We start from the raw sequence: 25,023 nt of genomic DNA on the forward strand, positions 1-25,023 counted from the left end.
TTTATAGCACTTGTTCCTAAACTGAGAGTCGTGAACTGATAGTTAGTGAGTCACGAAATTTAGCGGCTATATCGATTTGCCATAATAAAACATGTCATATCACTTCGACAGTCATTTGGTATTATTACATACTTAAAAAGAGCAGCAGGCACTATGCTTTAGAGGACTTGGCGACCCTTCCTCCGGTCACTACGAATTGTAAAGCTTGCCTAGGATATGGTAAGGTTTTGAAAGTGGACTCTATTGAACTTCTATAAAAAGCTTCATGTGTCCACAAACAGGCCCTATCAAAGACACCATGTGCCGCAGGCCTAAGATGCTTATAAATTTAATCTTTTCGAACAACATAAGAGATAGGGGAAAGTGGGGCAAGATGACCACCCTAAGCGGTGATCTTTGTAGAATAGTCTTGCCCCATTTTCCTCTAATACGAATCGATATAATAAACATGGAACTTTGCAAGACAGGCAACTTTCACGCCACGACAGGAAATTTGCTGGACAGGAAGTGTAGAACGTGGACATCCGACCGGTAATCGGAGCGAATAGTCCGCAGGCCGTATCTGACAAAGGTAAACAATTTATAGAGTTTGCATCCGCCAGCGAAGTGGCAGTCCGAAGCACCTTACCTCCAGCAAGACTATCGACCAGATCACAGGGAGGTAACCTAACCAGGTAACGGAAGACCAAATCGACCACTATTTCAGTTAAGCATGATTGCTCTTCAAGCTCTTGACGATATACACCACGACTCGAAGTCAAATGCCGCGGCCAAACATTGGGCGGCTACAAGACTAACCCAAGACTGCGCTGCAACTGGGTGTGACACAAAAAACATATTTCTAGTTGTCATTGTTCATTTTCTAATCATTACGAGGTATATAGAATAAAAAACACAATTTTTAAGAAAACTTGGATTGCAGCGTTCTCGTAAAAGCGAAAATATGCGCAATCAAATCACTCATTATAAAGTTTTACTAGTGTTTATAATTCATTTTTCCATTTACTGATGAGTGAATAGGTATAACGCTTCAATATTTTACGATTCTCTTATCTAGGGTATATACTTTCATATGATTAACAATTTCATAACGATTAATGGCCATCCTTTTCCCCATAGTGTGTTGGTCGACTAAAAAACAACAAAGCCTTTGTGTTGACCAACTGCCAGGATAGATAACGAACAATGATAAAAGAGAGGCAAAAACTGTTCCGAATCATAACAAGCCATGATAATAAATTTTTCAAACTTTTATTCAAGTGCGAAAAAACAGAATTGGTTAGGCAGCCTCCACATAAAAATGGTGATTCTCGCTTTGTTTTCGCTCCTTTCGTGTTGGTTACTGCATAGCTGTGTAAAACAAATTGAAATGGTATAATCAAAGTTAATTGCCTATTTCTGGGGATTAAACCACCCGACTTGGACGTTAATTTACAATGTTATGAAAACTCATATGTGAATATGTACGTTATGTGGAAGATATTGATTTGAAAAATGTATTGGAGGTAACCACTTTCTGTTCGATGGGACTCGAACTCATGACCCTACCGTACGCTAGGCTGATGCTTTAACCAACTAAGCTACGAAGGATCTCCGTCGGCCTTCGCAACCTAGCGGCTACTGAACGAGCTCGAGATTCCCAAATTGGACGCATAGTCAAATCACTCGTAATCCAGGGAAAGGGAAAGTGGTTAGCTCCAATACATTTTCCAAATCAATATCTTCCACATAACGTACATATTCACATATGAGTTTTCATAACATTGTAAATTAACGTCCAAGTCGGGTGGCTTCATCTCCAGAAATCTTTTATCTTTTTATCTTTTATTGAGCGGGAAAAGCCAGCGGGAGGGGAGTTAAGAATGCATTTCACTCCTTCTCCCGTAGGCATAGAAAGAGAAATAGGAAACTTTGATTGGAAAACTTTGATTGAACTGAACCTGAGTTGCGTGCTCTTGCCTACGCAATGCGGTCGGGTCTGAGCTTGACGACCGACTGGCAAATAGCTTACACACCCTCACTTGATTAGATTAGTACAGTTGCTGATGAAGAATGTGTGTAGCCGCCAGACATTCTAAATAGGGGAAGGGGGGGCAAAATGCCCTAGCTAAGCAAACACTGATTTATTGTCTTATTTGTAACGCTATTCATGGGTATGTTTACATTATGCAACAGTTAAACAAGATAGCTAGTTGCTGCCATTCAAAAATTGACAAAAATCTCAATCATATTGATAATATTCACATTTCAAAAAAGTGGTGATATTGTGTTGCCGGAAAACTCATGAGGCAAAACGCCTTTTAGTTGGCAACTACTAGGGAACAAAGTACCATGCGTCGGCGAATCAGCATTCTGGTATGGATAGTGCGTGGAGACGCAAGTACATTGTAGGTTAGCGCCACTAGGGCGTTCTGCCTCGCCAAAATGTTAGATGTTTCTTCAAAATGTGGAAATTTTCAGTTTTTCCGACCTTCCCATACACTATTTTGAAACTTTTTTCGCCTAACCTACATAATTTTAGATCTAGTTTTGTTACGGCCATCTTAATGACGGTAAATATGACGGAAACCACAAAAGGCGTTTTGCATCGGGGGGGCGTTTTGGGGCCTCTTCCCCTACTCACGCTCCTCTAATGTGAACGTGTATTATACACATGTGGAAGTGTTGACTTGAGAAATGGATTGCGAGTGATTTGCGTCCAATTTGGGAATCTCGAGCTCGTTCAGTAGCCGCTAGGTTGCGAAGGCCGACGGAGGTCCTTCGTAGCTTAGTTGGTTAAAACACCAGTCTAGCGTACTGTAGGGTCATGGGTTCGAGTCCCATCGAAGGGAAAGTGGTTACCTCCAATCTTCTTCTTCTTATTGGCATTACATCCCCACACTGGGACAGAGCCGCCTCGCAGCTAAGTGTTCATTAAGCACTTCCACAGTTATTAACTGCGAGGTTTCTAAGCCAGTTTAGGGGTCGTACACTTTTTACGTAAGCAATTTTTCTGGGTTTTTCGACCCCCCTCCCCCCATGTAAGATTTTTTTCATACAAATGATTTTTTATTTATATGGAGCGTAAGATATTGACCAACCCCCCCTGCCCCCATGAGTGCTTACGTAATATGTGTACGGCCCCTTACCATTTTTGCATTCGTATATCATGAGGCTAACACGATGATACTTTTATGCCCAGGGAAGTCGAAACAATTCGAAAATTGCCTAGACCGGCACCGGGAATCGAACCCAGCCACCCTCAGCATGGTCTTGCTTTGTAGCCGCGCGTCTTACCGAACGGCTAAGGAGGGTTACCTCCATCCAATACATTTTCCAAATCAATATCTTCCACATAACGTACATATTCACATATGAGTTTTTATAACATTGTAAATTAAAGTTGAAATGCATCATCAGAGCCAGTGCTCCCCGCATTTGGAGCTTTTTAAAAGAAATTTATCTTGGGGTATAGCCTCCCGAATTAGTTCGCTATCATGACAGCTTGCGAAAAAGTCTCGCGGTATGCTACATATCGTATATGTATACAGAGATGATAAGTGAGAGACTCTTTCTCTTTAGGATTCAATCCCTGGCCAGGAGTGAACACCAAGATTTGGTAGGAGGAGGTTTTGCTGCAGGAGTGGATGAGAGGTGTCGTGTGTCTGCTGAACACCGCCTACAAGATACTCTCGCAAATTTAATGCCGTAGACTAGCACTAATTTCAAGAGCGTTCGTGGGAAGTATCAGGCGGTATTCACGACTAAACGTTCTAACACGGACCAGGTGTTCGTTGTACGCCAGATATTGCACACATGCCGCGGATACAACGTTCCTACACATCTTCTGTTCATTAACTTCAAAGCCTCATATGATAACATCGATCGAGTTCAGCTGGCAGTTGATGCACGAACATGAGCTTTTGGATATATTGATACGGTTGGTCAAAGCGACGATGGATCGGGTGATGTGCTTAGTTTGTGTTTCAGGGTCCCTTTGTATTGCGCATAGGGTTACGGCAAGGCGGTGGTCTTTCCGTGCCTGCTATGTAACATCGCTTTGGAGAGGGTAAAACGAAGTAATAGAAGAAGTTAATGTTATGGCACTTAACTTTGAGAAGACGGACCAAACTAAAGAGGGAAGATAAGGAGATCGGAGTTGTCAACAATACGTCGAATACGAAGTACATGATAGGAAGAGGTTCAAGAGAGGACAACATTAGCCAACCACTCCCAGTTTGTACTAGTGGCAGTGAATCGAAATTTGACCAGTGCGAACGCCTCCGATAAGCCTTCGTTTTTGTTCAACTATATAGCATCCACAACGTGCACTTCTTACACGAAGGGAGACCCGATGACGAGAAAGAAGTGTTCTATGCACAGCTGGAGCAGACATACGATGGATGTGCATTGCTGGAAGTCATAATTTTCTCTACATATGAAAAAATCTCCAAAAAATATGAAATCTGTTTCCCAAAGACACTATATATCTGCAACTAATAGTTTAGGCGCAAATATTGTTGTCTCGCTGGATTCGACTCTGGGACCATTGTGCATTGTGTGACTGATAAGCGGTCGAAATTTACAACTCAGAAACAAAAGAAACAAGATTGCGCTTGCTAGTGCAGCTAGCAAATTTTTTGCTCGCAAAACTGAAAAGGTTTTCAGGTTGCAGTGTTGCATAGCATAGCATAGCATAATTACGGTGCACTTCGTAGATTGGACACTAGTGACACTCATGTTTTTCTTTTCTATTGAAATCCTTATTCAGATTGCTATCAGGAATCAAGGTGGGTTTGGTCCTTGATTCCAAATTCCAATCTGGGATAAAAATCACAAAAGCATGAGGATTACTACTCCTGACCGCGCCCATCTTCACCGTAACTTGGGAGGGAAAGGAAGTGTTGATGTAGTAGGGGAAGGTGGTCGGTTGTCGGCACCCCATCGTAACTTTTGACACAAAACAGGTATGGTCATTTTAACATTTGCCATACGTGTGCTATGTAAGCACGATTTTGTTGTGCTCATTTTCGAAGCACAGAGAAAACATTTTTTTTTGGCAAGTGAAAACCCAAGTTTTTTTTGCTCATTTGTCAAGTGTTCAAAACGATCGAAATGGTGAGCGCATTACGTATTTGTAAAGCAAATTTACTCTATTTTGTGATTCAATATTGAATGCCACCGTAGCGGTCGCAATTTAACTATTGTTTTCACTTTTCAAAAGGGTTACTTATTTCGGTTGTCAGCACCCAGGTGATTATCGGGGGAAATCATCAGTTTATTGCCTAATTTTAGGCTATAAGCCAAGTTGTTAGCAAAACTTACAATTTTTAAATCTTGATAAAATGTGTATAATGTAGGGGAACGGTTCGGCACTTCATCTCATAGCTCCCATCAAAATACAAAGCAAAGGTATTTGATTTGTTTATTTTTGTGATTGTTTTAGCAGTGAGCACGCATGTTAGCAAAAAGAAGCGACAAGTTTGGTGCTGTATTTCTCTGTTTTGCGATGAGATGAATATATGTACAGTGAGATGGGAAACGGAACAATTCCCCTACTTGAATGTGATGAATTTTATTGCTATTGATTCTAATAGGTCATTTATCTAAATCTGATATTGGCGGCGTGAGTGCCGAATTAGTGTCAAACGACATGTCATGACATTCCGTGACATTTTTTTTAAATTTCGCTCTCATGGGTTAGACTTTGTATTTAGAATAATGATCTGTTCGACAAAGTTTTAGGATCTTTTGAGCATTAAATAGTAAAAACTTGTCATAACTTCTGAAAAAAGTTTTTAACAAATTAGTAATTGCAATCCCACGACATTTTTTTGACATTTCCCGTCACTGCTCGCGACACTCTCAAAGAAATTTTTCCAAAACGTAAACAATGCTTAAGGTGGGGATGATGCATAACGCACTACTGAAGAAAGCCCATTATAAAACTTAGAATAGGCAATTACTTGATTGGTATTTTGCATAAACAGTTAGAATTCTACATACTATCTGATTTTGATGTCTACGTTGAAGTTTCATGATTGATACGTGCGTTTGATTCCACTCTTCCCTATATCGATCAGCTGTTGTGAATCTTCTCAACACTATCACGTGTTTCTACTTCCCGAGTTGAAAGAATACTTTTTCGGTATCATATTACAGATCAAAATACTATATCTATATCAAATATCAATATCATATATCAATAATCAAATATCAAATATCAATATCAAAATTCTTATCGACATCTTCTTGTCATTTTTCACCAAAGGGGTACCTCTCAAGAAAAAGGTTGCGAACCGCTGCACTAGAGCATACCACAACGATAGGACGTTTTACCCTAAATCTGATCAATCAATTTATTTTCATGATTCCCAAAGACAAAGAAATGTCTCTCTTATTTTCACCCAACGAGAAGCAGCCTTCCTAGCAAGTGGTAAAAATCGTCAGTAAAGAATGTTCATCTCTAATTCAAATCTACTTGGTTACAAACCTTCATTATTAAAGTTGCTAAAATGACTGCCAAAAAATCCCCGATGCTCAATCCATACATTCAAGATCTTCCAGTAAACGCAGGCATAAAATTTACTGGTAATATTTTAGATGTAGGTATATTGATTCGTTCAATATATATTTGGTGCCATTTGTATTCTTCAAGGATATGCAATATGCATATCATGCTGCTTAAGCATTATTATAGTTACTTGAGCATAGCTAGGATGAAAGATCCTAATTAAATAAATATTGATAATCAAAAAGAGAAACAATAATGCTGAAGGGGCGGTTCATTGATTGCGTTAGGTATTTTTCTATTTTTTTTAACTCGCTTGCATAACCAGTTTTTTGCAAACATATTTTCGTATGAAACGTAAGAGAATAGCAATTCTTCCTCTTCGCCCAACCGTAACTAATGCGTTATTAGTGAACGGCCCCTGGATTGTTTTGTTATATTCAGTAGTCTTCTGAGAAGATTACAGCGATCATTCGCTAATTATTTTTTTATATATTAGCGGGTCGATTAGCATTTTCTTATTAAATACTAACACTCTAGAACGTATACTTTTGTATTCTGCACAACACATTAGGATTTATAGTTTCCAATTTTTACAACACTGTCATTAAACTTACAATTGACGTTGTGTTAAAGGCTCCATCAAAAGTTGCAAGTAAACCACTCATGCGAGCAAATGAGATCACTCGCGATTGCAGCCTCTTGAAACGCGAATTTCGAGCCCGTGAAAGAGGCCATCCGAGCCTATAAAAGTAGGCTTCGACACCTCTTGAAAATAGGCCTCCGAGCCTCTAGAAATGCGGCTTTAAAGCCACTTAAAAAGCTTCTGAGTCTCTTGACTGTATGAATCCAAGCTTCTTGAAAGAATGATGAAGGGAAGCTTTCGAACCTCTTGAAAGAAGGATTGCGAGCCTCTTTAATAAAAAGCGGTATAAATTTGTTCCGTATAGACAATATTTACATGTACTTACATTAAAATATTCCAAAGTTTGCTTTTATCTGCATTTTCAAACACATGCTGAATCGTGTTGAATTGAATAGAAAAGTAAAATTTTGACAGATTAGCTTCACCGAATTTCGGTCAGAAATAAGTTTACCGGTCGCTTTGGCAAATTTTGTTGCCGAGTATTTGCAATCAGCGTGAAATACCGATGCTCGTCAGAAACCTGTCAATTTTCAACGAGATTTCAGTTAAGATAAGCTTTGCCGACCATGTTCGTTATTTTACTTTACCGAAATAAAATTTCGTGTTTAAGTGTGAACCAGACCAGAGTAGACGTCTCTACATACCCGGCTCTTGCTGCCTGTGTAGAATATGGCGTTATCCCCTTTGAGCATAAAGCGGAATAGGCGGTCTGCTACATAGCGAATGGATATATAGAGCACACCATGGGTTACGGGCAAGCTTGCTTCCTTGCTGACCAAGCAAACTTCATTAATCCCGCCTCCTTCTGAATTTTATGGAAATTCGGACCCGGAAGACTCGCTCTTCGTAGTGCTGCCGCCACCTTTGGATCACCTCACACTCATTCGTAAAGAAGGTTCCCGTTTATGTCCTTATATATATATATATATATCGGTCTGTAACACGTGACCGTTTTAACTTCTCATAGAAATTTCGTGCGTTATTAGCGCGGTACAGTTGCTCCGTCTTTTCACGGACTCGCCTTCCTCCGAAAAATCGCGATGTGTCTGTTTCGCACCCGTTTACCGTGGAAAATCAAAATGCGGACATAATCAAACTTCGGACACTCCAGTTTGTATAGGAGGCAAACATTTCCGAAACATTTCATTAGAATGTTTCATCCAGCTGAATCGAAAGGGCTCATAGTTTTAGCTTTATTGAGGATAGTTCCATTCTAGTAATCCATGTTAATACAAATAATTGAATGTCAGTCTGAGCTATCTAGTGATAATTATTTGCAATTGATCTTTTCAAAATTGTGTAATTTGATGTCCAAAGTTTGAAACGTTGTGTCCGAAATATGAATACAATATAAGCAGCGGAGTTTGAATAAAACAGAAAGCGTACTAACTAACCGTAATACAAAGATAAGCGATATATTTTATGGTTGTGATGGTAATTAGGACAATGAGACTTAAGGATAATCTTCATGGAATACAAATTTAAAAGTACTCGCGATTTAGAGGACACATCACTCAATACAAAAGCAAGGCACAATTTTTTTTTAACTTTAATTCCGTGATTTTTTATTTAGTGAGTATAAGTTCATCACGTACAACGCACAACTGTCATTTTATTATTTCACGCAAAATGACAGTTATGCGTTGCTTCCGTATTGAGTGGTGTGCCCTCGAAAACGCAAGTACTTTTAAATTTGGATGCCGTGAGGATTGTCCTCAAAATGTGTGTTAACAGACTGATTTCATAACAAAGTGCTTAAGTGTCCAAAACTTGAATTTGCACGGTACGTAGTGCTTCGTTCGCCCTCGTGCAGTGTAGCAGCAATCTCGCCCATGCAGATTCTTCTGTTCCACCTGGAGATGGACAAAACGGATCACTTTGATGAACGGATCAGATCTGGGTCATTCATTACAATGATCCGGATCTTTCATGCGGATCGGATCCTTAGACCAAACGCAAGAAGAATGCAAAATAGTGAAACGTTCGTCATTCAGGCTCACACTTTTGAACCGTAGGGGTAGCGGGGGTAAAGTGAACAGGTGGGGTAAAGTGGGTAACGGCTTGTTTATCCCCTATTTATGGATTTATCGTATAATTTTCCATGCTACACCATAAATTAAGCATTTCATGCTCTCCGAGCTATTTCAAATAATGAAATATCTATTTAGCAGCTAGATTTTAGCAAAATTATGCACGCTTTCGCAAAATGCTTGTTTGATGTAATTTAAGCACTGTTGCATTTAAGCCATGAAAACTCGGAGTTAGTAGTTCTAAACCAAAATATCGTTCACATCGTTCATTTTGCTTGTTATGAAGCAGAACTGGGTGGTGTAAGATAGTTTTTTAACTTTTTTCTTAGTTTAGGTGTTATTTGAAAAACATGTAGCTATGGGGGTAAATTGGTTATGTCGCCTAGGGGTAAAGTGAGCAATGTTCTGACAGAGAAATTTTTATTTTTAGCATGATGACCGTGCATTTCGTAGTTGCTACTCCGTGATCGACCAGAACAATCGCAATTGCACAGGGAACCAATAGATGGAAGCATGGGATCTGCACTCCAACCTCAATGTGCACAGTCCGAGAGCTCTAGTATTTTGGAAGGTCGATAACGGCGCTGGCCACGTCCTCACGGTCATCGGGGATGGGAAGGAATTGATGATGCAGTCACTCGCCCATTGCAAGCCGAGAACACCTCTGCACTCGCCACGAGTTCCTGCGGAATTTCATTGGAATCTGGGGGTTAGGTTTTTATGGCAGAGGTTCGTCTTGGTTAACGGGTTGCCAATGTGATAGTAATGAAAGGGTGGGTGTAGTATTCTATCTAATTGGATGTCGAAACGAACTTTTTCGCTCATTTCGAATTCTAACAGTTATCTGCTAGAACTAATCAAGAAAGAAGGTAGAAGATAGAAAGAAGAAGATAGAAACGGTATGAAAGCGATTGCTAGAACATGAGAAATATATGAAAAGATACAAAGTAGGAGAATGGAACGGGCCTGGGATTGAACCTACGACCTCCTGCGTATGAGGCAGAAGCGGTAGCCATATGACCACCAAGCCCGTTTGAGCAATGTTCTGACAGAGAAATGGAGATAAACTAGCTCAAATTTCAACCTTAATCGATTCGGTTGATAGTGGGATAATCAATCAGGGGTGAAGAAAAAGGGGATCTGGTCATTTACGCTCCACATATACATTTTCGTACAATTTCTACATTCCTGAGCGAATATTTCCATACAACGCACCTCGTTCATGGAAACATCCATATCTCAGATGATTGTCATCCGATCTGTGATGTCTATATATCAATCAACTCAATAAAAGCTCTAGTTTCTGTAAAAGAGTATAACAAGGGCCAACAACGAAGAATGAACCATGAGCTCGCCCAACTCTACGGCGAACCCAGTATCCAGAAGGTAGCTAAAGCCGGAAGGGTACGATGGGCAGGACATGTTGCAAGAATGCCGGACAGCAACCCTGCAAAGATGGTGTTCGCTTCCGATCCGGCAGGTACGAGACGGCGTGGAGCGCAGCGAGCGAAATGGGCAGACCAGGTGCAAAACGACTTGGCGAGCGTGGGGCGTATCCGAGGATGGAGAGATGCGGCCTCGAACCGTGCATTGTGGCGTCAAATTGTTGATTCAGTGTTATCTGTTTAAATGTTAACTAAATAAATTAAATGAAATGAAATGAATGAAAGGGCCAACATTTTATCCATTTTAATAATATAGGCGCACAAAATCTAGCATTTTTGACACGCCCTCAAATAATCCGGAATTTCTCCTGCGGCCAGAACATGATTTTTAACCCATTTTTCAAAACTAGATGAATTTCCTGGCGAACCATGCCAAAACCAAAGGAACCTGGTAATATTTCACTGAGCAATGGTGAATTGAATATTTAAAAAAATCCCGTCCTATCATTTTGACCAAGCCTGATACGTCTGCTTGTCTGTGATAAAACGAAGGGTAACATTTTGAATATTATTGAGAATATGTATTTGGTTTAAAATATTTTGATCGACTTATTTGCTTTATTTACAATATTGTTCACCGCCTGACCATTTTACCCCGCCCAAAACAAAATTGAACTTTTTTGGACTAATTTTAAATGATCAAAATAACATAGGGTAGAATACGGCATTGGCAGGGTGCGACAGTTGTTGGCACCCTCAACAATATTTGCGTTTTCCAGCAAACATACACTATTTATGAACATAATTTTGATTCAATCACACAATTTCAAGTCTAAGCTTTCATTTAAATAAGTTGTTTGTGTAGAAGTAACAAGATTTGATGTGTTAATCACCGAAACAAATTTGCACCTACGAAATCCTTGCCATTATTGCATTGCCAAAGAAAGCAGCGCACGAAAAGCAAACTGTTACTTACTTTTTTGGATCGCCTGTTTCTCCTCTTTATTGCGTTTGACACGACAAATTAAGTACGTACACTACTTTTTACACTTTATCACCACTTGATTATCACCACAAAGAGCAAATTTATGCAATATTTGCTCTATGTTTCACTAAATAAAATCGGGACTATTCGTTATCGTTTTCTTTGGCAGCAGCACACTTCGGAATAGAGCGGGAGAATGTGTTTGTGGGCATATCAAACACACGCTAAAAAGATACCACGCACAATTCTTCGTGATTTGATTTTAGGAAAAATACGAACAAAAAATCCGGCAATGGCATTTATTTAAAAAAAAGTGTTAAAATACAAATGCTTCTATTCAGATTTTTTCGCAGACCATGAATTATATCAAAAGTGATAGCAACACCGTAGTATTTTTACCCTTATGTGGCTGACAGGACCGTTTTCCTTTTGCAATTTCAATACTTTCCAAGCTCATCAAAAAAATCATAACCATCCCCGTTCCTACATAGCGCATTTCAACCATAAATAATTGCCTACTTTTAGGGTATTATTTATTATTCAATTGTGAAACGTAGTGTAAGAATGGGGTGGCTCCAGCGGCTGGATAGGACAGTGCTGCCCATTATTCAACATATGAAGACTCACGAGGTGGAATATATTGTTAATGTTAATATACTATACTACCAGAACTGACGAGCTTCGCATCACCTGAAACTGATTAATTATATATTTGTTACATTATTTAAAAGACGGTTAAGTATTCGAAATTCGTAAATTTGGATTCCATTTTTTAGATTAATTTTCGATTAAAGCAGAAATTTGTACTTCATTTGTATGGGAGTCCCCCTTCCAGAAAAGTATGGGTCTAATACCATCATAAGAATCTTCATCGTTTCCAAAAAAACCTCTACATACAAATGTTCATGCCGTTTCCTAGTCTATAAGGGCAGACAGACAAAAAATCATTCTTATGTGTATAGATTTGGTTTTACGTAGTTATGTCGAGCGGTCGTGTCTTGTACACAACCACCATGATTTTTTTTATGGAACAAACATATCATGTAAGGACCGCAAAGAGCAAGTTGTTTATTTGAAACTGGTTGATAGACTTTAGGCATTACAAAACTTTAAGACTCTAAGACTCTAAGGCATTACAAAAGACAAAAAATGTAAATCTTGGCAGCGAACAAAAAGCATATAAGTTCCCTTCTCTAAAATGGCCAACATTATTCAAATAGATTGAAAATGGTAAAAGTTATTAAACGGTCAATATCTGGGGTACCCTATCTGCCATTCACGTCTGTTTTTTGTTGGCCGCATAAGGGCTAAATTTGTTTTACAATGTGTTTAAATGCTTTTGCCTATTTGTCTACATGACATAAAATTGATGCCAAGGCTAAAAATTCATGTTTTGCCTTAAACCCGTTTTGATAAACAATAAAGTTTGTTCCAAAATTGAGTGAAGCGAGATGAGCGTGCGGCCGATTAATATGAATGAATTTTACTACTGGAGGATATAAACAACCAGCATTTGGCACCAATACATTACCAGTTTTCTACTTCCATGTCTAGTTGCTAAAGGGAGCAAACTCATTGCTGATAATAGAAATTGCTATGCCAACAGAAGAAACGTTAACCTGATACTTTATATTAAATTTACTGAGTTTGTGATAAAAGCTGTTATATTTAGTGAATACCAACCATCAAAGAAAGAGCATACAAATGTATACCAGTTGAACTGGACCTGTTTTTTAGTGTAATTATTCATTATTTTTATCATTCAATTTGGCGAATGACTGCCAAGAATAGGTATTTTCCCCTACTAAAATATTTTTTCAAATTTTTTTCACAACAGGCTTTTTTAACCAATAAGATAAGCTTCGACACACCTGCATTGAACAATGCAATTTCTTGATAGCCACTTGATAATCAGCAGCAGTTCTTAGGGTGTCCAATTAACCCCCACCACCCCTACTGACAACAACTTCACCCTTTCTTGTTTACAAGCATATGGATTACAAACAATGAACTTTTAATTTTATTATTTCTCTACAATTGGTCAAGCAATTTGCTGATTTGGTGAATCGGATCGTTTGAAAAATGATCCACGAATCATTCACTCACTTTAGAGAGCCGGATCATTTTAACGGTCCCGGATTCGCCATCATTCCAGTTGTTTCTTTGATCCGGTGGCACCGTGCCTAGGGCAGTGGTTGGGATGCATCCAATGGCGGAGAAAATATCTCTCTAGCCATCTTCAAAAAATTGGTGCGTGAGGACCTGATATTCACGTCATTTTTGGAGGATTTGCCGTACAGTAAAGATCTAGTCCGTTGTCGAGCGGCCGTCAACGAAGCCGGCTTGATAACTTCCCACGAACTCATTCACTAATGGTGACAGACGTCGGAAGATGATCTGGGATATCACTTTGTATGCGGCATGAAGGATGGTGATCGCTCAAAAGTTCTCACACTCCAGCATGTCGCTTTTCTTGTAGATGGGGCATATAACCCCTTCCTTCCACTTCTCGAGTAGCTGTTCAGTTTCCCTATCAGTTTGTGCAGGCAAGCGGCCATCCGAACCCATCTTGATGAGTTCAGCTCCGAAACCATCCCTACCTGCTGCTTTATTTGTCTTTAGTTATTGGATGGCAACTTCCCCCAAGGTGAGGCTGATTGGCTTCCATCGTCCGCTGAACTGACGTAGTCATATCCTTCGCTGCCTTGACTTTCACTGCCTGTACTCTCAGCTCCATTTAAATGTTCCTCGTAGTGCTGCTTCCACCTTTCGATTTCCACACGTTCGTACGTAAAGATGCTCCCATCATTTTCCCTGCACATTTCGGCACATTTCTGATAGAACTGGCGTGTTTCTTGAGAACGGCACAGCTATTCCATCTTCTCGCACTCCGCTTCTTCCAGGCAGCGTTTGTTCTCCTCCGGGTCTAATGTCTCCGCTTCCATCTATAACGTTCCACGTTTTGCCGGGTACCGGGTACCTTCTCCTCCAGAATCTGTCAGCACTCTTTGTAGATCCAATCGTTTTGTCGACTTCGTCCCACATACCCGACGTTGTTCTCCGCTGCGTCGCTAATGGCTGCTTTAACTGTATTCCAGCAGTTCTCAGGAGGGCCCCCATCGAGCTCACCATCTTCTGGCAACGCTGCCTCGAGATGCTGCGCGTATGCAGTGGCGATAGAGGGTTTGCTTCAGTCAGGTCGTACCGCGGTGGTCGTCAGTACCGAACATTGTTGATGACGGATAGTTTTGGTTGCAGTTTATCCATCACCATGGTCAGAGTCGATGTTAGCGCTACGATATGTCCTGACGTCGACAAGTACCGTCCATCAATCAGAAAGCGGTCGATTTGTGATTCTGTTTGCAGTGGTAATCTCCAGGTGTACCGATGTCAGCCGGTGCCCGCAGAACTTCCCTATAGTCGATCTAAAATTTTCCTCTTGGCCAACCTGAGCGTTCAAATCTCCTATGATGATTTTGACGTCACACACACACCAGCCCCGCCCGAGTGTCCGGTGTGCGCAGGTTTAGAGGAACTGGTGGAACACGTGTTGTTCGTGTGCCCACGTTTTCGCACAATGCGTAACCACATGCTTGCCACATGTGGTTTGGACACTACCTCGGTCAACCTAGTTCGGAGGATGTGTAAAGATGAATTTGGCTGGAACGCCGTTTTATCGGCTACACTACGTCTCGGAGCCTAGGTGGAGGTGGCGCGTGGACTCGACGAATGGCTAGTTCAGGCGGATACCGGTGCCCTGTGGTCGAACTCGATCCTTTTTATCAAACAAGTGTCCGCGCGAAGAACAACATGGTATCGTCGCTTTCGCGGCGTTGGTCAACCCGGCGGGTTCCGAGCCCGAGGAAGGGTCCTCGTCCAGGCTGGGGCAGGCGTAGGCACTGCGTCGGCAAGTACCGCTGTGCGTTGGCGAATAGGCCCTATCGCAGAGAGGTCAATTTGGGGTGCACGCGGCATCATCATTTTTGATACCAGTCGTGCAGAGGGAACCAGGCGCGAAGTCGACCCTTCCCACCTTCCGAGGACATAGGGCGTGGTAAGGCCACCTGGAAAGCCGGCAATGCACTGGCACGATACCATGGCGTTCTTCTAAAAAAACGAGCAACGATGTTCGATGCTGCAAAGACACACAGCTAACCTCGAGGGTGCGTTGTGCACTAGCTCCCTTTGAAGCATACCGAAAGGACGATGGGCTTGGCGGCAATGGAAACGGTTTAGCGAGTCGGGGATTCCTTAAATCGATGCTGGCAGCCTAAAAGCTTTCGGCGCGGAGTCACGAAGTGAAATGATCTTGGTTCTGAGACGCGGAGCGCAATTTAGCGGTACGAACTATAGGAAGCTGGCCCTCCAGTGCACGCAACTGGACGAGATCGGACAACGTCGTCTCTGCCTCAGAGAGCAGTGCAGTACAAAGGTCAGGAAGACCTCTATACGTCTAAGAGGATATCCCTTTGGCACGCAGGTACCCTATCATAAGTTACCAGTCGCGGAAGTCAAAAAGGTCATGAAGCAAGGGAAGTTGAAGATCGGCTAATCATTATGCCCAGTAAACAAACTCCAGCTGCTTTTAGTGGACAGGTGCTATCGGTGCTAGGAGTCAGGCCACAATTCTGTGGAGTTTATAGTGAGAATGAGAAATGCAAATCAATGACAGTTGCATTGCGCTGCTCAACCGTTTGACTATATAGTTTATATATATATATATATATATATATATATATATATATATATATATATATATATATATATATATATATATATATATATACTGCGTTACAGTTATCGAACTGCATTCAATACTGCATTTGAACTGCAATGAATATCTAACAAATTTGGTAGTCTTATTTACACTAGGTACCAAATGCATTGATTTTGTGAAATTAGATAAAAATGAGTTTGCGTTAGATTGGACAAATTACAAGAAATTGCTTTATATCCCATCATTGTATTTGTCAAAAATTCGTCAATTTTTTTGGATTGGATATGGATTAGAATAGATTGAATTGAATTTGGGGTGGATTTGGATTGGATTTGAAATTTATTCGGATTGAATTTGAAATGGATTTCAATTTGATTAGGATTGGATTAGATTTGAATTAGATTTGGATTGGATTTTACATAGATTTGGATTTGATTTAGATCGGATTCGAATTGGATTTTGGAATAGTTTTGGATTGGGTTCGGGGCTTATATTTGGATTGTATAGGACTTATTTCTACTTGCCCAAATATCGTATAGCAAAAAAAGGCCGTTGACCTCGTCAGGTTTGTTGTGCTTTAATCATTCAATCATTAGTTAGATCCTAATTCAAAATATGGAATAGATTTGTGGGACAAAATAGTAACAAAATTATGAATTAAGATTTGTCTTTCGCGACCCACCACTGAACAGCCCACGACCCCCCTGGGGGTCGCGACCCACAGTTTGGGAACCTCTGGTTTAGAGAAATCTATATAAAATGAGATTAATAAACCGCACAACAGCGGACCGAATCGATTTGCCACTCTTCACCGTGTGAACAGCCACATTTCAATTGGTCAATGGTCATTTTTTCTGTTCCAATCGCAGTAATGTGGTATTGTTAGTTATCCGGTATTGTGATAATATTCTTGTATTCGGCAGCTGAAATTGAAATTGTTCGCATATTAAGGCCTAATATCTTGCTCTGTGCAGGTACGCCCATATTGCCCCACAGAGAGCGGTCTTGAAAAAAAAAGTTTTTTTTAATAAATTCAAATTTGTATCAGTACAAACATGTAGAGTAGAGTGGGGCAAGAGTACGCACTTAGTTTTCAATCGATCATGTGGCCCTTATAAAGCAAGCTTCTGCATATCAAATCAGTGTCGATGATTCATATACTCTTCCTTTATGTTACCCAGTGGAAAAAATATTGAAATTATTGAGATTCGTTTTAGTAGAACCCTTATTGCAAGACAAGTGAAAAACGCATTCTTACCCCACCGGTGGGGTAAAAGTGCGCATCGGGTGGGGTAAGAGTACGCATTTATCCAATCATGTGCTTTAAATATATATTAACACAAATAAGAGTTAATAACATTTAATTGATGTTTAATGAACATATTTTAGGGAATGTTTAAAGATTACGTAACTCTTAAAGGAGGGGGGTCCTAAAAACGTGCACTTTCATACGAAAGACCATTGTTTTTTGTATATACAAAAAACTACAGAGGTAAAAATATATATCAGGTTTCACGTGGCGTATACAAAGGAATTTTCCTTAAAGACAGTCCACCAATCACGTAACGTAAAATTTGGCTATTTCATCACCCCTCCCCCTATATTACACTTTTTTATGAATCCTCTAAAAATTATATGGATCGTCATACATCTCGCAACCCCTCCCAGATAAGATAAACGTTGCGTAATTTATTAATGTTTCTTTTGATTAAATAAAATTATCATTTAGATGAAATTGTGTTTTCGTACTATGTTTAGGTGTACAACAAGTCCTAATACAATTTCATTATTTCGCTTCAGCGCTTGGATCGCTAAGTCCTTTCTAACACCGAATTACTTCAACTTATCCTAAAAACTTGTTCTTCTTCTTCTTCTTCTTCAATGGCTCTACATTCCAACTGGAACTTGGCCTAGCTTTTCAACTTAGTATTCTATTAGCATTTCCTCAGTTATTAATTGAAAGCTTTTCTATGCCCGCCATTGCATGAGTATGTATCTTGTGTGGCAAGTACAATGGATACACTATGCCCAGGGTGTCGAGAATGTTTCCAACCCGAAAACATCCTAGACCGGACCGAGAATCGAACTCGCCATCTCCGGATTGGCAATCCTACGGCTTTGCTTGCAAGGCTACTGGAGACCCCTAAAACTTGTTATAATTTCGAATTATGTCCCTTTTTTCTTAGTTGTGAATCTTTACGCTTTGGAAGAAGTCCTATTTCGGCCGGAGATACGGGTTTGACATCAGAACTTGAAGATTCATATGCGTACTCTTGCCCCATCGGTTCCTGCGTACTTTTACCCCACAGTCCCAAAAATTATTCAAGTAATGGTTTTGACTTCTTGGAAAACCAACCGGATTGATGTTCTGCACCATAAAGTACGTTATACGATAGGTTATCGAAAAGGTGTAATGTTGACCTGATTGAACGTTTTTATTTTTTATTTATTCAGACTAAGGCCGAAGTGGCCTGTGCGGTATATAAGAGTCTTCTCCATTCGGCTCGGTCCATGGCTACACGTCGCCAACCACGCAGTCTACGGAGGGTCCGCAAGTCATATTCCACCTGATCGATCCACCTTGCCCGCTGCGCACCTCGCCTTCTTGTGCCCGTCGGATCGTTGTCGAGAACCATTTTCACCGGGTTACTGTCCGACATTCTGGCTACGTGCCCGGCCCATCGCAGTCGTCCGATTTTCGCGGTGTGAACGATGGATGGTTCTCCCAACAGCTGATGCAATTCGTGGTTCATTCGCCTCCTCCACGTACCATCCGCCATCTGCACCCCACCATAGATGGTACGCAGCACTTTCCTTTCGAAAACTCCAAGTGCGCGTTGGTCCTCCACGAGCATCATCCAGGTCTCGTGTCCGTAGAGGACTACCGGTCTAATTAGCGTTTTGTAGATTGTCAGTTTGGTACGGCGGCGAACTCTATTCGATCGGAGCGTCTTGCGGAGTCCAAAGTACGTACGATTTCCAGCCACTATGCGTCTCCGAATTTCTCTGCTGGTATCATTTTCGGCAGTCACCAGTGAGCCCAAGTACACAAATTCTTCTACCACCTCGATTTCGTCACCACCGATGCAAACTCGCGGTGGGTGGCTCACATTGTCTTCTCTTGAACCTCTTCCTATCATGTACTTCGTTTTCGACGTGTTGATGACTAGTCCGATCCGCTTAGCTTCCCTCTTCAGTCTGATGTAGGTTTCCTCCATCTTCTCAAAGTTACGTGCCATAATATCTATGTCGTCGGCGAAACCAAATAGCTGGACGGACTTATTGAAAATTGTACCACTCGTGTTAATCCCTGCTCTTCGTATTACCCTTCCAAAGCGATGTTGAATAGCAAACACGAAAGACCATCACCTTGCCGTAACCCTCTGCGGGTTTCGACGGGACTCGAGAATGCCCCTGAAACTCGAACTACGCACATCACCCGATCCATCGTCGCTTTGATCAACCGTGTCAGTTTATCCGGAAAACCGTGTTCGTGCATTAGCTGCCATAGCTGGTCCCGATCGATTGTATCATATGCGGCTTTGAAGTCGATGAATAGATGATGTGTGGGCACGTTGTATTCGCGGCATTTCTGCAGTACTTGGCGAATGGCGAACACCTGGTCCGTGGTGGAGCGTTCGCCCATAAAACCCGCCTGGTACTGCCCCACGAACTCCCTTGCAGTTGGTGCTAGTCGACGGCATAAAATTTGGGAGAGTACCTTGTAGGCGGCGTTCAGCAATGTGATTGCGCGGTAGTTGCTACAATCCAGCTTATCGCCCTTTTTGTAGATGGGACACACGACACCTTCCATCCACTCCTGCGGCAAAACTTCCTCCTCCCAAATCTTGGTAATGAGCCAGTGCAGCGCTCTAGCCAGTGCCTCACCACCGTGTTTAAATAGCTCTCCTGGTAGTTGGTCAACCCCAGGGGCTTTGTTGTTCTTCAGCCGTCCAATCTCCTCCTGGATTTCCTGGAGATCCGGAGCCGGTAGAATTCTATCCTGCGCGCGTTCTCCCAGGTCCATCACCATACCGCCATCTTCGTCTGCCACATCGCCATTCAGGTGTTCTTCGTAGTGCTGCCGCCACCTTTGGATCACCTCACGCTCGTTCGTAAGAAGGTTCCCGTTTATGTCCTTACACATATCAGGCTGTGGCACGTGACCCTTACGTGAACGGTTTAACTTCTCATAGAACTTTCGTGTGTTATTAGCGCGGTACAGTTGCTCCGTTTCCTGATTGAACGTATATATGGTAATGAAACACTAGTTGCGGTAACCCAATTATTTTTAGCAAAATGACCAAAAAATTATCTAACTCCATATCTCCTTTGTTTATTCAAATCGTTTACAATTACACATGATAATAGTTGGCCAGAATACCTGCCAAACTGATGCAGTGCTGCTAGTTTATCTTTTTGTATTACTTCAAAAAATCGAAACCATACTCTTACCCCACGCGCACTCTTGCCCCACTCTACTCTATGTACAAAATTCAAATTTAACAAATCTTTTGATTGTGATGAATTTTTGACCTGTATTTTAATCAGTTTCGTTTCAAAACCTTACATGTTAGAATTGATAATATAACTTTTACATAAAACTTGTTAATAAGCTCAAATTGAGGGTGTCTCATATTGCCACGTATGTTCATATTACCCCTACTACCCCTATAAGGTGAAGGCGATTACGACGTGCACTGATTTCAGGGAATGTAAGATTGGAGACATTTATATTGTGTATATCTCCCTAAACTTATAATGCTTCGATTTGTCATGTTATATGCATATTATAGGCGAACAATAGTGCTGCGTTGTATGATGTTTGTGTATAGGTCAGGGCTTGAGAATATCTATCGAAAGTCCAAAAAGACATAATCTTATTCTAAAATGAGTTTGTCTTAATGATGAACATTTGCTGCACACATTATTTGAAAAAAAAGGTTACGTCGAACACTTTGACTTGTTTACTTAACTTGAAAAAAAAAACTAAAAATTGTAAAAATTGAATTTGAATTTATATTGATTATATATGAAATCACCAAATATATATATATATTTTAGCTTTGAGCGTATTACCAACGCTACATCGAGGTTTTTTGTCCCAATCCGAACAATTTGAATTCCACACAGATTTCGAGATATCCAATAAAACTTCGGTTCAATCAAAGTTTATTGACTATTTTCCGGGTATTGGAGCACAACACTTTGACATTAATTTACAATGTTCTGAAAACTCAGATGTGACTTATAAACCAAAACCATGATTTTTGATTTTCTTGCATATACGATTACCTTGCAAATAATTCTTCATGCTAGGTGAAATTCCGTTCTTGATATTTCTTAAGAAGCACATTTAATGCTATTTTTGCACCATAATGGTTTTTAAGTTTTTTGTTTGGTGCCGCTACCATGCAGAGTGTTTTGCTCTAATTTCTGAGCCCTTCACTTTATATTGTTTAATTAGAAAATCTGGCTTCAAGTTGTTTTTAGTTCATATTCTTACTAGGTTTTCAATATAACGCATAGCAGAACTACTCTGACTAACAAATTTAATCAAATCCGCTGATGTTACTAGCTTTGAGCAAACGGCTTAAAAGCCAGATGTGCAGCCGGTAATGCGAGTAAACGGCGCGATTTTTGTTTTACATGAAAATTTGTAGATTTGGAATGGTTTTTCAAATCTAAATTTGCAGTTATAATACAGCCATTTACGTATAGCATTGACATGTTTTTGGTAATGAAAGGAGTTTCTACATGAATCACTGAATTAAATTAGTGAATCTCATTTTTCTCGGTTCAACATTGTTGGCTTTTCGGTCCTAATCATGTGTTGCTCAAGAATGTACATTACGTGGCAGATTATGATTTGGAAAATGTATTGGAGATAACCACTTTCCTTCGATATGACTCAAACCTACGAACCTCAATACGCTAGACTGGTGTTTTTTCAGCCAACTAAGCTACGAAGAACCTCCGTCGGCCTTTGCAACTTAGCAAAATTTATTCAGTAGCAAACAAAAGAAAGTCATCTACAAACGACTGTGCAACCGGTCAGTAAATCAAAACGTATTTTGAAGAGAAGAAAAAAGATTATCTTTACTATAAACAAGCCAATATTTTTGCGAATTGATTCCTGAACAGCAATTCAACAATTCAAAATGAATTCTGTCCTGAATTATTTTAGTTGATTGGAAGAGAAATGTTGGATTTGAATAAGTATGGAAGGAGGAGTTATAGTGGCGGTAAACTGTTCCGATACTAAAGTTGGAAAATTGTAGAAGACAATGTAGCATGTAGCATGTTATAAAACTCTCGATCTGTAAATTAAATAAACAGTTGTTATCTAAAATCCTATAGCTATAGCTGAACATAATCTGTGCATATTTTTTCTAAGAAAGAATATTTATCTCGGGTGATTAGTTTCAGAATCGACATTTTGTGCTATTTTAAAATTGCCTTGCTGTCCAAACCCGTGACATTTTTTTAATCGTCCTATACTGCCGTGAATCGCATATCTGTCCCATTTTTGCTGGGTTTCCTATTCATATGGAACAAAATATGCGATTCACGGCAGTATAGCATAGCTTCCCAAAGTTGGGGAGTCGCGACCACCTTCCATAAGATTACATACACAGGCTGGGGGGTCGCGACGCACCACACTATGTCCTATACGAATTACAAATTTCTATTGCTGGGATATCACCTATAGTGGTGATAGTAAGTAGTTTAAATAGTAGTTGGTATCAGGTTGGTATATAGAACTTATTAATATTGAATGAAAAGTTGCGATCAACATTGTGTTTCACTAACCGTTTTTTGTTTCTTCGTTTCTTTTCCTGCTTCACTCATCTTCTTTATGTTAAAAGTCCACAATCACTTCCTGGTGAACTTTTTGTCAGTATCCACTTGATGCTACGCACTACTCAGCTTCAATCGTCTTATAAAAGCACCTATTGACCTATATGCCGTATGTTTCGCGATAAGCAAATGGAAGTATTGCACAGAATTACTCGATTTTCTATATTTTTTGACTGCGACCGAATAATAAGCCCTGCAGTTACAACGAGACCACCACTACGAATGATTTGAAACCGCAATTTACCGGGATTTCTTCACGTTCAGGAAACAATTTCACACGTACTCGACCGGGAAAACTGCTGACGATGATACATCATCCAGTGAAGAAAGTTTCATTCACAAAACCTGAGCACAAATGACAAAACGTAAACATTATTAAACTAGGAGTGGGCGATCTCGATCCGTTTTTTCCTGGATCGATTTTTTAAACCCAATTAATCGATTTTTTGAATCGATTTATTCTGGCTAATTTTTTGGCAGCTAAAATTAATCATTATGCTACGTTTAGACAAGGTATTGTCGGCGTAGCACCAACTTAGAATTCGGAAGTCGTTGTTTAGCGCATCTTTAGGGGAATCCACGGCACTACTTCCGAAGTTGGGAAAGTTGCCTGTATCTGGAGAAAAATCCAACTTCGGTATAAAAAGCGGTATAAATTTATTCCGGATACACAATAAGTGAATAACAAGTCGCTTGAATCGAACGCGAACTGAACGTGTGTTGAGGTTGACCGAAGTTTGACAATCCATACAAAAAATTTAGGTGATTCATACATAAAGTGTGACATAGGAGGGAGGGGCTAATTAATAATTAATGGATCTTCTTAATGGTAATTAATGGATCTTCCTATAATAGGGAAGAAGAACGTCCCGAAACGGGACATGAAAATCAAATGAAGTGTCGACTATCCAGTATTTTGCGCTCGATAATGGCGGCAGAATGAGTGCCTTTTGACATTCAAGAGGTAGAAAATATTTACATATTTTAATCAATGTAGGCCTTGATTCATTGTAAAATATTGCCACTCATCTGTTATCAACAAATATAATATGCCAAATATGTTCCATTGTATTATTCAAGTAATTGGTAATTCTCCTATGGAGTTTTGTTAATAATTTATTTTATTTTCTAGCATAACTGCAACTTCTAGAACGGAGGGCTCGATCGGTAATTCACTGGCGTCGGTCTATGTTACTAGCCGCGGGGCTTTGTAAGCATCCCAATGATGGCCGTATCAATGTTAGGAAGGGTTTGATAAACACGTTCAGCCGGGGCTCGCGGCAGCAGGTTTAATAATTCCGAAGTGCATATGATTACGACTCTGGAGGCGGTTCAGATCGTGGACCTCGGGGGGCTCCGTTTGATGGACCAACGTAGCTAGATACACCATTCAGAGGCACGTGAATGACTACGGAATGGCAACCTCGAATACGCGGACCATTATGACCGTTCACCTGCACTTCAGCTGCGTGAATAAACTTGAGGCTAGTTTGACCACAATAGTTCCGATTCGGAACTTCTGAAACTTTCCGGTTAGACATTTGGGAAAATAAAACTCAATTCAATCGTCACCGAAATGTGCTTTTCTAGGTTAAAAATGCCCATTCTACTATTTTGATGCTTCTCGATTCGCAAGTTCACATCAACTGCCACACCAAGCTTTCACAAACAACTTCCCGCCCAAACCAATAATTGCTTTCCACTTCTTGCATACTTGAACTGGATCAATAGTTCTCGTCACCCACTCGGCAACCAAATATGTAATGTAATCGAACATGGTGCGCCTCGCGCATATATCGACTGAACCATGCGTATCAATATAAAACAATCGTTGGGAGTTCGTAAATCAACTTCACAATATGATATTTGTTTGGAATAGTCAAGGACCTTCCCAACGTATTCTTTACTT

The 25,023-nt window shown here is 40.4% G+C and overlaps 1 protein-coding gene across 1 annotated transcript in view; it reads right to left on the bottom strand.

The window, feature by feature from the left end:
- LOC134203710 (bifunctional 3'-phosphoadenosine 5'-phosphosulfate synthase-like) overlaps window positions 1–23,458 on the bottom strand; it is a 55,949-nt gene extending 32,491 nt beyond the window's left edge. The window contains exon 1 of the mRNA XM_062678573.1: window positions 23,067–23,458. Within this exon, the coding sequence (XP_062534557.1) occupies window positions 23,067–23,105 (39 nt within the window). The 5' untranslated portion in view covers window positions 23,106–23,458. The remainder of the gene's footprint in view (window positions 1–23,066) is intronic.
- Between the last annotated feature and the right edge of the window lie 1,565 nt (window positions 23,459–25,023).

This window comes from Armigeres subalbatus, unplaced genomic scaffold (assembly GCF_024139115.2).
Source record: "Armigeres subalbatus isolate Guangzhou_Male unplaced genomic scaffold, GZ_Asu_2 Contig207, whole genome shotgun sequence".
Lineage (NCBI taxonomy): Eukaryota > Metazoa > Arthropoda > Insecta > Diptera > Culicidae > Armigeres > Armigeres subalbatus.